The following is an 11829-nucleotide window of genomic DNA, read 5'->3' as shown; positions in this document are numbered from 1 at the left end:
AAAAGGGCATCCAGGCATATCCCACTACAAGGGTTCTAAAGTATCGAGCAGCATTATAAATGGAGGGGTCGGGATGCGCATTCCGTATATATAGGCTTCGATCGCAGGATGATTGGGCCACACGATCCGGGCATCGGGGACTATCACCCAAGATAGCCAGGTCATGCATCCCGTACTGATGGATTGAGCTGGACCATCCATGGAGGTAGTACCTCCTACCACCCCAACAGAGCATCCAGGGAAATCCCACTCCGAGGGTTCCAAAATATTGAGCAGTATTGCAAATGGAGAGAACCGGGATGCACGTCTCGTGTACAAATTTAATTCAAACATCATTAATTTAAATAATCATCACAAATTTAAATTCAAATATGAAAAATTGAAAGAGGAGAGAACAACGTATGGCGACAGTTTCGTCACCGTCGCTAATACTCACTAAGGGATGGGAAGAAGAGGAGGGAACGGCGAGGGCATGCACGGGGACGGTGGATCCAGTGCGTGGATAGCGGATCCAATACGGGGGATGGTGGATTCGGCACAGCAACGGCAGCATGGGGACTGGGGTGCAGAGATGGGGGCTTCGGTTAGGCTTTCGACAGTGCGACGAGGGAAGAATGGGGGAGGTGAGGGCATGGGGATGGTGCATTCGCCCTAGGAGATGGTGGATCTGAAGCAGGGATGACAAGTTTGGTGTAGGGACAGTGGTGTGGGGATGGTGGCACGAGGACTGGGGCGCAAGGATGGGGACTCCGATTAGGTTCCGACAGGTTGGCATCGGAAGAGGGGGATCAGAGGTAGGTGAAGAATGGGGCATGCGGGGGTGTAGGGAAAAAAAAACGACTGAAAATGGGGGGTTTAGGATTCTGTATTAGCGACGGCGAGCGCTGCATCATTAAAGCCATCACTAATCACTAATTAAGATCAAATAAATAAATATTTAAAATTTAAGAGTTATAGAGACGATTTTAGCGTCGCTAATAACAAAATGGCCCGTCATTACTAGATCTTTGATTCTTTAATGATGATGTTCTTTTTGATCGTAATTATTTATCGATAAATATCTCTATTAACGGTAGCTAATTTAAGATCACTAATAAAGAATATTCTTGTAGTGTAAAATTATCCTTGCCAAAAATATTTTTTAAGACACACAAAAGCTAAAGATGGAGGGTCATTGGAGTGTCTTTTAGATTAGAATGATTTTTGAATTTGTGAGTGATGAAGCTAACATCCACAGCCATCTAAGAAATATTTTAATATAAATTATTTTTTTATGGATATATAATTATGTATAAGGGCTCATGCGGGTGTGTATTTAGTCCAACATTGATTTTTCAATAAAAAATCTTAGGTATTTATATAAGACTAAAAAATTCAAATAATACTTGCTGGCTGGTTTTTTTGAATAAGATCCTAGGTTGTTATAATAGTATCAAAGCGACCCAACTGATAATCTATGTGGACTAGGAGACTATTGGAGCTAACCATGGACCAATTGTAGTGTTTATAAATGGATATATGGATTTGGATCCTTAGCTGATAAGGATATCAAGGCTTAAATAGAGAAAGTATGTAAGGATTCGTGTAGGTGTGTATTTAATTTTATATTTATTATTTGTTGAATTTTTTTTAATATTTATATAAAATTAATGAATTCAAATAATATTTTTCGACTAATCTTTTTAAATGAGATCCCGTATTGTTACATTATAAGTTAGATGATATTTGTGTACTTAATCACTCTAAATGCTAGGAATATACGTTTTTATTGCTTCATACTTTTTTTTTTTATTTTTTGATTTATTTTTCTTGCTAATCTTGGGAGGAAGAAAACAAGAACCCCGGTTTTTTAATGTCATCTTCAAATTTTTGGTGTCAGTCAACGATCCAACGTTAAAAAAAAAAAGTTGAGAACCATCATTCGATTCAAATGTTCACCATTCAATTCACCCTTAATTTATCTAAAATTAAAGCAAGAAAAGTTGCCTTGGCAAGAAGTTCCACCCGTGAATTGACTTGGCAGCGAGACACGCTTATTTGGGAAGCACATAAAAGATATAATCATATGATAAAAACAAAACATCTGATTTGCCATTCCAATCAAATGATCTAGTGGGTGCACCAACAGGATTCTAAGGGCAAAAGAGGAGAGAATTAATTAATTTCCATAGTACTATTCCAGAGAAGAAAATGTACCCACATAGATACAGCTTGGTGACCTTTGGAAGATACCTCCACATGACCAAGTTCATTCGGTAATTCGGGCCTCCTATCTCGCTCCACGCTCCCTCCACCCGTAAAGGCAAAATGGCGCGAAATTAACTCTAATCTCCCGCCCCTTTTCCGACAGCCCCCCGCCCGCTCCCACTTTCTCTATTTCATCGCATCCACCCCCCACTCCCCGCCTCTCTCTCTCTCCACCACTACCCCACCTCCACAAGCTCTAACCCTTGGGATCTGGATGCTCCGCCAGTCCCCCGCGGCCGCCGCCGGGCCTAAGCCCGGTCCGCCGAAGAAGCGGGGCAGCTACAATTGTGGCCGATGCGGCCTCCCCAAGAAGGGCCACGTCTGCCCCTCCGGCGGCGGCCACGCCCTCCCCCCTCGCTCCGATCACCGCCTCCGCCGCGCCCTCTCCTTTGAGGAGGACCGGTCTCCGACAGCAGCCGCGGAGGCGATGGAGGAGGAGGTGGCGGAGACCGCGGTGGCCCTGCAGGCGGTGCCGGCGGTGGAGGAGGAGGTGGAGGAGGTGGGCGGCGGTGTTTTGCCGGCGTCTTGCCTGGCGGAGGTACTGAGGCGGCTGTCGCCCAAGGAGCTGATGGGGGCAGCGGCTGTCTGCAGGGGGTGGAGGGGGTGCGTGAAGAGGGTGTGGCGATCCGCTGATGAGCTTAGGCTTAGGGTTTCTCCTCGATCTCAGATCGGTTTCGTTGGATCTGTGCTCCACAAATGCGCCAGACTGACCAGGCTGACGCTGAGGATGGAAAGGTTAGGGCTTTTTCTTAGATCGAGGAAGAAAGAGGACGGGGGATCTCGCGGGTGGATGGTAGAGCTGAAAAGAACTAAACTTTAATGAAAAAAAGATGGATTTTAATCTGAATAAACGTATTATAATCATTATAACTCACAGATCAGGGAACGGGTTATGCTGATGGCCTTTGTTCTGGATCTTGTGATGATGGATCCAACTAATACGGATTTCGGTAAAGGAATTAATATTGGGAAGTGAGATCAACGGCAGTGGAAAGGAAATTGTCAAAGTTTTCCTATTTTCTATTGCTTCTGTTACCATGAAATTCGACAATGTGCGTGCTAGAGAAATATTTTTGATCTTTGCATCTAAGTCCCAATTCCTTCTAGATGGATCTGGGGCTTTGATGTGTTTTAGATCAATGTAATCGAGGGTGTTTAGATTATGAAGGCCCTGTTTTTGTGAGTTCCTCTGATCTGTTTCTTTTGCCTGTGGAGTTTGTTTATAAGTCGGACATGGTTAGATCTTGTCATGATTGTGGGTTTTATGGACTTTAAGCCATTTACATGTTAAATTTTACGTTTTTGTATTTGATCTTGTGACTATTCCTTGGTTTTGGTTCTTTCGATGGTCTAAAACTGGGTTGGGAAACAGAAAAAGGGGAGAAATGATTGGGGGCATGAGTTTAGGTTTTCTTCGTTATTTCTATATTCATCTGCTTCTCTTTTGTTTTTGTTTCTGTATGATGTGAACTGTGGACAATGAAATGCTTTAGAGATAGCAAGTGACATTGTAGCAGCTGATCATTGTGAGATCCTCCTCCAACTTAAATATCATCCACGAGAAAAGAAAATCAGATTTCTCATGTATCATTGTCCATAATACACCTATATATCAAAGAGCATTTGATGAAACTAGAAAATAACAGGAGATCCTTCTGTTTTGAGTATCCAGTTGTCTATAGATGCAAACTAGGATGAGTATGTCCTGATAAGTACATTTTTTCTGCTGTTGGTGCAGTGATGTTGATGCTACATTGCTAGCTTGTGTTGCATTCTCATGCCCTAATCTAGAAGCTTTTGAGATCGGTATTGGCGACAATGCAGTCAATCGGATAACTGGGTAGGTGAATGACAATAATCCTCTGTCTGATTGCGTGTTTCTAATATTTTTTATAATTAACCTTAGACTATGATACTTTATATCCTGCTGTCTTAAGTATACAGCTATACCTTCTATATTTTGTGTGGTTGTGCCCTCTTATTACTAGAATAATAAATGGATTTAGGTCCATTTTCTTGCATTTTATAAAATAAGTGATTGGGACCATCCAAACATTTTGCTTGCTTGTGAGCACCTCTTGCTTTTTTGTTATTTCCAGATTGCCAACAGTCCCATCAACCATGGTTGTGAATGTGCTCAGGCTTGTGATAGCAAATTCATGTTCTTCAGAATCTTCTGTTTGTTTATTGTCATGGTACATTGACATGTGATGTTAGTTCAATTTATATGCTTCCAACTTGTGTGAAAGATCATGATACCTGGTATATTAAAAATTTCTATTATTCTTCATTCCCTTGGATGCCCGTTCGAAAGGTATACAAACGATTGAAATTTTGTTAACATGATCCAGTATGACAGTGAGATCATGTTCTTTCTACCAACCATGGGTGTCTTGGAACCTTAGATGTGTTTAGGTTGGATTTCAGTTTATCTTGATTGATATCAAAATATTCATTCCCTTGCTTCATTTTGTTTAGTTATTCTTGCTTGTCAACCATGTCACTAAGAGCCTTATTGGTTGGAAATGTTCTTGGTTTTATGCCCGTCTTCTCCCTACATTGGCTTTAATTTTGAAGCATTTTCTAGAGTATTGACCCAAATGATCTAATTGCTGATGTTGTTTATTGTGAATGCTGTTGCTTTAGCTTACTGCTTGTTTGGTCAAGAGACTCGTTCTTTCCTTCTTGAAGGATGTTAATGACAAATAGTCATAAATATGTCATTTTGTCTTGAAAACTATATCAAATCAAGGTTTGTGTTTAAAGTTTTTCTTTTCCACTGGTAAATAAATTAGCAGCAATGTATTAGATCTTTCCAATTACATTGTATTTTAGCATCTTGACAGGCTTCATCATGCAGGGATGAGTTGAGCCGTTTTGTTGCTGAGAAACGGTCTCTTTCAATTCTTAAAGTCGAAGGTTGCAATAGTCTTGGCTTTCTCAACCTCTATTCTTCAAGCCTATCAATCCTCTGGCTTTCAGACCTTTATTGCATTTCAAAACCGGTAACTATCATATGCTTTTTATGCTTAATGCCAATTTAGCAATTCTTTCATATTTGCTGTGCATGCATCGATTGATTCTCATTTATTCTTTATAGGTCATTAGTTGTCCCAATCTGAAGGAGCTTTCTCTTGATTTTACTCAACAAGAAAATGATTCTACAGATCTTGTTAGTATGATGGATAGTCTGGGCCGTACATGTCCACGGCTAAGAAATATGCATATTGCATCAATTCGACTTTGTAATGAAGCTGTGCTTGCATTAGCAAGTGCAAACCTAAGGTATGTTATTTGTTTCAGATGTATGTGAGTAACCATGTAATGATTTGCCAATTGGTGGTATAAGTTCTTGAAAGAAACTTGTGCGAAGATTAACCTCATTTGATTATATCATATGCATGTTGAGCCATTGAGGTTTTTTCAGATGTTAGAGCTCAAATGTGAATAACACTGAGTAATCCATTTTCTAATTGTCAAATTCTAGTGCAATCCTAAAGCATCTCTACTATTTCTACTCTTCAAATCTTCATTTTATTAGGTCTGCTAATCAAAATTTCTCTATCAGGGGTTTGCGCATGCTGTCACTTGTTCTTGGTTCAAAAATTACAGATGCAGCTGTGGCTGCTATAGTTTCAAGTTATTCAAGTTTAGAGTTGCTTGATTTAAGTGGGTATGCTCCACTCTGCACTCTATGAACGCTTAAACTGTAAACTGCATTGTCCAAAAGCTCCAGATTTGGTGATTTACAGCAATATTGGTCTTCACTACTATATACTGATTACAACAGAGCTCCTTAAACATTCTCTTTGAACTGTTACTTTTTGCAATATCTGTTGATCTTGTAGATTCTCAGTTTCTTTTTTTGTTTGTTTCTAGATCAAGCATTAGTGACAGTGGGATTGGAATGATATGCAATGTGTACCCTCAGGCCCTATCCAGGCTCCTCCTTGCTCTCTGTCCTAACATTACTTCAAGTAATTAGCAATTCTCTTCATGCCATAATGTTTTTTCTAATTTATGGTAGATGTGCTAATTCAGAAAAAAAGCTTTGACTAAGCCTTGTCCCATCTAGACAGGGTTGGCTGCATGTTATGATTTGTCCATGTTCTCAGGTATCTGCTTGCATGTCTTTTTCAGGTGGAATCCAATTTGCTACAGCACAACTACCTCTTCTTCAGCTAATTGACTGTGGAATGAGCATATGTGATATGAATTCTCAATGTGAAAGTTCTGAAGAAAAAGGGTCGCTTGGTAGTGAAAGTAGTGGAGAAATTACGTGTCAGAAATCACCTACATCAAAGCGGCAACCAATCTACCAAAAACTAATCATAAAACATGGGCGTTTGAGAAAACTCAGTTTATGGGGCTGTTCTGGTTTAGATGTAAGTGACTCTACAAAAGAAGCTATTCTAATATGCTTACATGATCTCCTGTACTTCCCTTCTGAATAACTTATAACTATTGCAGGCCCTGTTTCTAAACTGTCCAGAGCTTAATGACCTCAATCTTAACTCTTGTACAAATTTGCATCCAGGTATGACTCTAGCAATCCTCATTTACGTTTAGATGTCAAAATAAATTCTCATTATTGATATGATTTTTTCCAAAATTTTCCCCAGAGAGGTTGTTGCTCCAGTGCCCCAATTTGACCAATGTACATGCTTCTGGATGTCAAGATATGTTAATTGGCGCAATTCGAAACCAGGTATTGAGTTATGCCAACCATCATGACTGCTTAAACCTGATTGCTTGATGTGTAGGTTGAGATTGATTCTAGTTTTATATATTTAAGATAATGTTGTTTGTATATTGCTAAAGATGAGTGCACAAAAACAGATATAAGTTACTTGCATTTGGAGATAGATTTTTGAGGAAAGATATTGGAAAACACATGTGAGCATATCTAATGTACAAGGAAATATGGTTCAGGGGGCGAAGACACTGGGAAATTTTCTACTGGTCTAGCAAGCCTGGGTTCTCTCTAGAGCATGTATGGCCGTTCAATGGTTGGTGTTGCACTTGCATTTTGACAACTAACCCTAGATGCTTTTTCAAAATGTTGGTTTCTTTGTCAATGGCATGTTGTCTTGCTGGTTGAACAGAATATTTTTTATTTTTTGAAGTTTTAAAATTTGCTATGGGGCTTTATCAGCATACATTGGTATAACATGAGGCTGCTTCTGGTTTCAGACTACATAGCATAATCACAGCTTGAGATAATTATCTTGGTCTGCAAGAAATTTAGGTCAGCTTGTCTGGATTTACTGTTATCTGTACAGCATGAGTTTGATGCATCTTTTAGCAGCTTGCAGCTATACAAGCTCTATTCATAAACTCAAGGTCTTGAGCTATCAACTGATGTCCTCTGGCCATCATTTTTCATCTTGGAACTTATATTTTTCTCACTTTTCTAGGCAAAATAAGGATGATTATGTTTCCTTTTTCTTGAATACGGCCACCACATGCAAATATTCATCACACTTGGAACTTTCATGAGAAATATTAAGGCAAAAAATTATCTAGCATTTCTTTTGAATACTACTAATGGCTGAACTTCTTGTAGGTTCTTAATGAGTTTGCTGCAGCTGAAAACCATTTACCATGCAAGCGGCTAGCAGATGGCTCCAAAAGGGTTCAGGTCCCTCAATACCCTCTACAGCAGGTGAGACTACCCTTAGTTTTGTTCATAGAGCTTTTAACGCTTGCTGTTTAGTATCTACATTTTTAAAGTATTGTGGAACTTATACATCTGTTTGGTAACCAAACTGAGAAAGTATTTTTAGTATGACAAATGACAATAAAGAACATTGCATTAGCATTGTACAATATAGAATAATATCATATCATATAGAATATCTGATTACTCAAATGTAAATTTTCATTCCATCCAAAACAAGTATCTTACATCAGCCAATAGGGGTTTTGGGAAAAAGCTTCAAAATGGAGCTTCCCCTGAGTGTTTTCAGCCTTTTAGGAAATCAAAAGGCACTTTCCCAGTATTTTTATCAAGCACCCTCATCTTCTGCCCTTGCCTTCCAAAGTGTTTTCATAGCTGCGGTCAGTTGACCTCATAAATGTTACTTGTTACTTCTGTCTTTTCTTTATTGACATTTTTTGCAGTATTCTCCTTATGACATTTCACAAATTTTTTTTGCATGCCTGCCGCAGGCATCAGATGATGGGAAACAAAAGAGGTTACGGCGGACCCAGTGCATTGTGCATATTGACTGATGATTCTCATGTATACCATCCAGATTGACCCCGTCCGAGCAGACAATCTGTTGCTTACTGGTGATGTTTTCACTTACTGTGGGCCTGTAGACTTGAAAGTAGTATTTGTTGTATTAACTGTACTTCTGGGCTGCTTTCATCATTCTAGATAATGGCTTTGCCTTTGGAAATGGGACTGCTTGTAGAAGAATAAATTGCAGCCTAGATATCTTACTGTCCTCTTCAAAGATAAAGTTAACGTGATTGAAACCTGCAATTTTACGATGGACTTGTCACATTGGATATTTCAGCAGCCTCGTCTCTGATTTGAGGTAATTGGATATGTGTAAAAGAATACCTGATCTTCTTTCTCAATGTAGACCATTGGATTGTGCCCTGCACAGCTCTCAAAGCACTCCAAATTCCTGTATTCATCCATCTACAGACTTTTGAAGTAGTTATTCATGATTTACTGATGGATTTGTGCAAAAGAAGGTGAATCTTTCTTTTGTGTGGACGATACAACCCATCCTAATAGAAATACATGGGCTGGTCGTGGTTCTTAACTTAGGGGATTGAATGCTGTGATTTTGATGAAAAGATGGCAACCCTAGATCCAAATCACTGCTAGAAAATAAAATGGATTTTGGCCAAAGCATATCCTTCCATGGGTGGTAATTCATTAGCATGATAATGGCCATTGATTGAAGCCTTGTGGTCTTTTCTTATCTCCTAGGTCTCTTGCAAAAGCATTAAATCGTTAGAAAATATTATCTCATGTTGGAAGTATAATCTACACTTCAAATAGATTATATATTGATTTTGAATAGTGGAGTTAGTTTTTCTAGTCAATGGAGTTGGATAGTATGGTAACACAGGTTTGATAATAGTAATAGAGTATGAATCACAGGGTTTTTTTAGATAGAGTTAGTTTAAAGATGGAGACATAGTTCATGTTTGGACTCTAGCTTAGATGCAGGATGGCATAAAAAGATGGTTATTAATACATTTTTTTGATAAAATGGGAGGGTTACCATCTAGCAGTTTATTTCAAAGCATATTTTTTACAGTATATCAAGAATGAGATACTTGGCTTACATGAATGATGAGACATCATTTCAAGAAATCAAAGGATAATCAAAAAGACCTGTGATGGCTAATTAGAATAAAAGGGAGCAGGATTCCTAGAGTTGTAGGGCTTGAGGGAAGGGACTCAATACAAGCTATATCATTCTATATTGTTAATCACCTTGTTTGAGACAACATTGCCTTTATTTTTGAATCTATCATCCAGCTTTCTCAGCATAACCTTAAGACTACCTTCATACTTGCCAATATAGAGGATTGTCCATCTGTTCAACAAGGAATCTATCTGCTGAGCAACCATGCCTGGAGAAGTAGCTTCTCTATGGAAAACTCTTTGATTCCTCTTCAACCATATAACCCAACAAGCTGTGGCTATAAGACAGTCCATCGCCATTCTTTCCCCTTTGCCCATGGTGGTTATGGATACATGAACGTGTATTCTAATGTGATATAGGTGTTAAGTTGTACATTGGCTTTAGGAGCCTCATCTCATGTAAGATAATATTTATGAGTTAGTGTCTGCTACAGCTTATCAAGAAGTATATATACATCCTTTCGAGTTTGGGTAACAAATACTTTTAATCCTAAATTTTTCATTTTCTTAATTAGTTATCATAGTTTTTTTTGGTTATAATGTGGTCCAATCATTCATCTCTATTGAAAATTGTTATCATGTGATTGTTGCATGATAATAAAACATACTTCCTATTCTTTTAATGCCCTCCCACTAAATTAACCGGCTTTAGTTTTGGAGAGAATGTAAGTTAATCTATTTTTAGCAAGATTTTTTTTCTTTCTTTATAAAAGTTATAAGCTCAAGTTAAAAAAAAAAAAAAAAAAGAAACAATTGCACTTCAAGATGGTTGGTCTCCCCGCTTGCTCCTTTGCCATATCCATGATCGACTGTGTCATCACTATCCTTAGCTATTGATCGCAATGATGTCAGTGAAGGAGAGGAGTTGGATGACTAGAGTGAGGGAGATTGTGGCATAGAGGTGATTCGTGAATGATAGCAAGCTGGTGAAGGTTTCATTATGGAGGTTGGTGAAGATTTGATCACAAAAGCCTAGGAATATCCAATCATGGAGTACGATGGGATGACATTTGGTAGGGATGAGGATGCAGAAGATCATGTTGAAAGCTTTGATCTAGCAGGCAATCATGTCCTCTAAATTTGTTCAAAGCATGCCCTGACCTCTTCGGTAGTTTGGGTGGAGTTCGAGTTGAGCAACTCTTTCCTTGATGAATTCTAACAAATAAGAATGTAGACCATCAATGTACTCCTAACTAAAGCCGGCGACAACCACTCACCATGCAATCCCAAGAAGGTCGAAGGGGCTGTCAAGAAGAGGAAAGGTCGCCTCCCCTTTGCTTTGATGCTGATGATGACCCCATGCTTGCCTCCCCTCTATTGCTGCTCTTCTCTCACCCCAACCTCTCACCTTATCTCTATTCCTCGAATCATTAGCATCCTCTCCTCCTCCATCCATCCCTATCCCGTCGTCTTAGCTATAGCACTTCTCACCTTACTGCTGCCTCTAAGCCCAAGCCCTCCTCCTTATCCTTCTATTGCAGGGGACCACCACCTCTCTCCTCAATCCTCACCCCCTTTCTATCCTCCTCTAAACCCTAACCTCCTGTTGTCAATACTGCCACTTGGTTTTTGATCAAGGAGCTCAGAAGGAGCAATTGATCATCATGAAAGGTAAAATAATCCTTGATAGATCACTTTTAAAGATATTTTTATTTTTGATATAAAAGATGTAGAAAAAATAAAAATCCAACATTCTTCTCAACAAAAATCATATCTAAAATAATTTCCTTCGATTTGTAATCCTCATATAAAATGGAGGATATTTTAGTCATTTTATATATTCTGTTAACGGTGTTCAGGGACAAATGATGGCTAAGCCACATTGTAATAAAAAAATAAATTATAGCATCTGATTGAGAAAAATTAAAAATTTGAGATCAAAATATTTCTCGTCTAAATTTTAAAAGGTGTTTCTATAATTCTCACCATATTTTATATGCCCGTGTTATATCTCTCCTTCCATGTTAATTTGAATCCCTTGGGTTCTACATCATGTGGGTTGACTTGTGCCAAGGATGCCTTAAAACATAAATTTGAGTAATCACAAATGTTACTTCTAAACAACTAGAATGGTCTCCCAAATGCAAGGTTGCCATAAGTAATCCGATAGGTTTGCGTGATGATTGTATGACCTTGTGGTTGGATGAGAAGGTGCATACGCCTCGCTTTCCTTTTGGATTATATATTTA

General features: G+C 38.8%; 2 protein-coding genes across 3 annotated transcripts; one reads left to right on the top strand and one right to left on the bottom strand.

Annotated features, from left to right (window-relative positions):
• Positions 1 to 2407: 2407 nt before the first annotated feature.
• Positions 2408 to 8651, top strand: LOC105046555 (F-box/LRR-repeat protein 17; the record flags this gene model as incomplete). 2 transcript variants are annotated; one of them, XM_010925174.4, is given in 11 exon segments in its annotated part: positions 2408 to 2982; positions 3986 to 4087; positions 5108 to 5252; positions 5348 to 5532; positions 5816 to 5920; positions 6127 to 6224; positions 6388 to 6632; positions 6718 to 6784; positions 6870 to 6955; positions 7814 to 7912; positions 8419 to 8651. In XM_010925174.4, coding segments are annotated over 11 exon segments (1770 nt in total), but the record flags the coding sequence as incomplete, so codon positions are not given.
• Positions 8604 to 11141, bottom strand: LOC140858614 (uncharacterized). The gene is made up of 3 exons (XM_073259853.1): positions 10858 to 11141; positions 8819 to 8885; positions 8604 to 8731 (listed from the first exon to the last, which is right to left on the bottom strand). Exons 1-3 carry the CDS (start codon positions 11034 to 11036, stop codon positions 8621 to 8623), a joined length of 357 nt encoding a protein of 118 aa, XP_073115954.1. The 5' UTR covers positions 11037 to 11141; the 3' UTR covers positions 8604 to 8620.
• Between the last annotated feature and the right edge of the window lie 688 nt (positions 11142 to 11829).

Source organism: Elaeis guineensis, chromosome 6 (assembly GCF_000442705.2).
Source record: "Elaeis guineensis isolate ETL-2024a chromosome 6, EG11, whole genome shotgun sequence".
Classification (NCBI taxonomy): Eukaryota; Viridiplantae; Streptophyta; class Magnoliopsida; order Arecales; family Arecaceae; genus Elaeis; species Elaeis guineensis.
The sequence above is the reverse complement of the archived record's forward strand: the minus strand, read 5'-3'. Positions and strand labels throughout refer to the sequence as shown.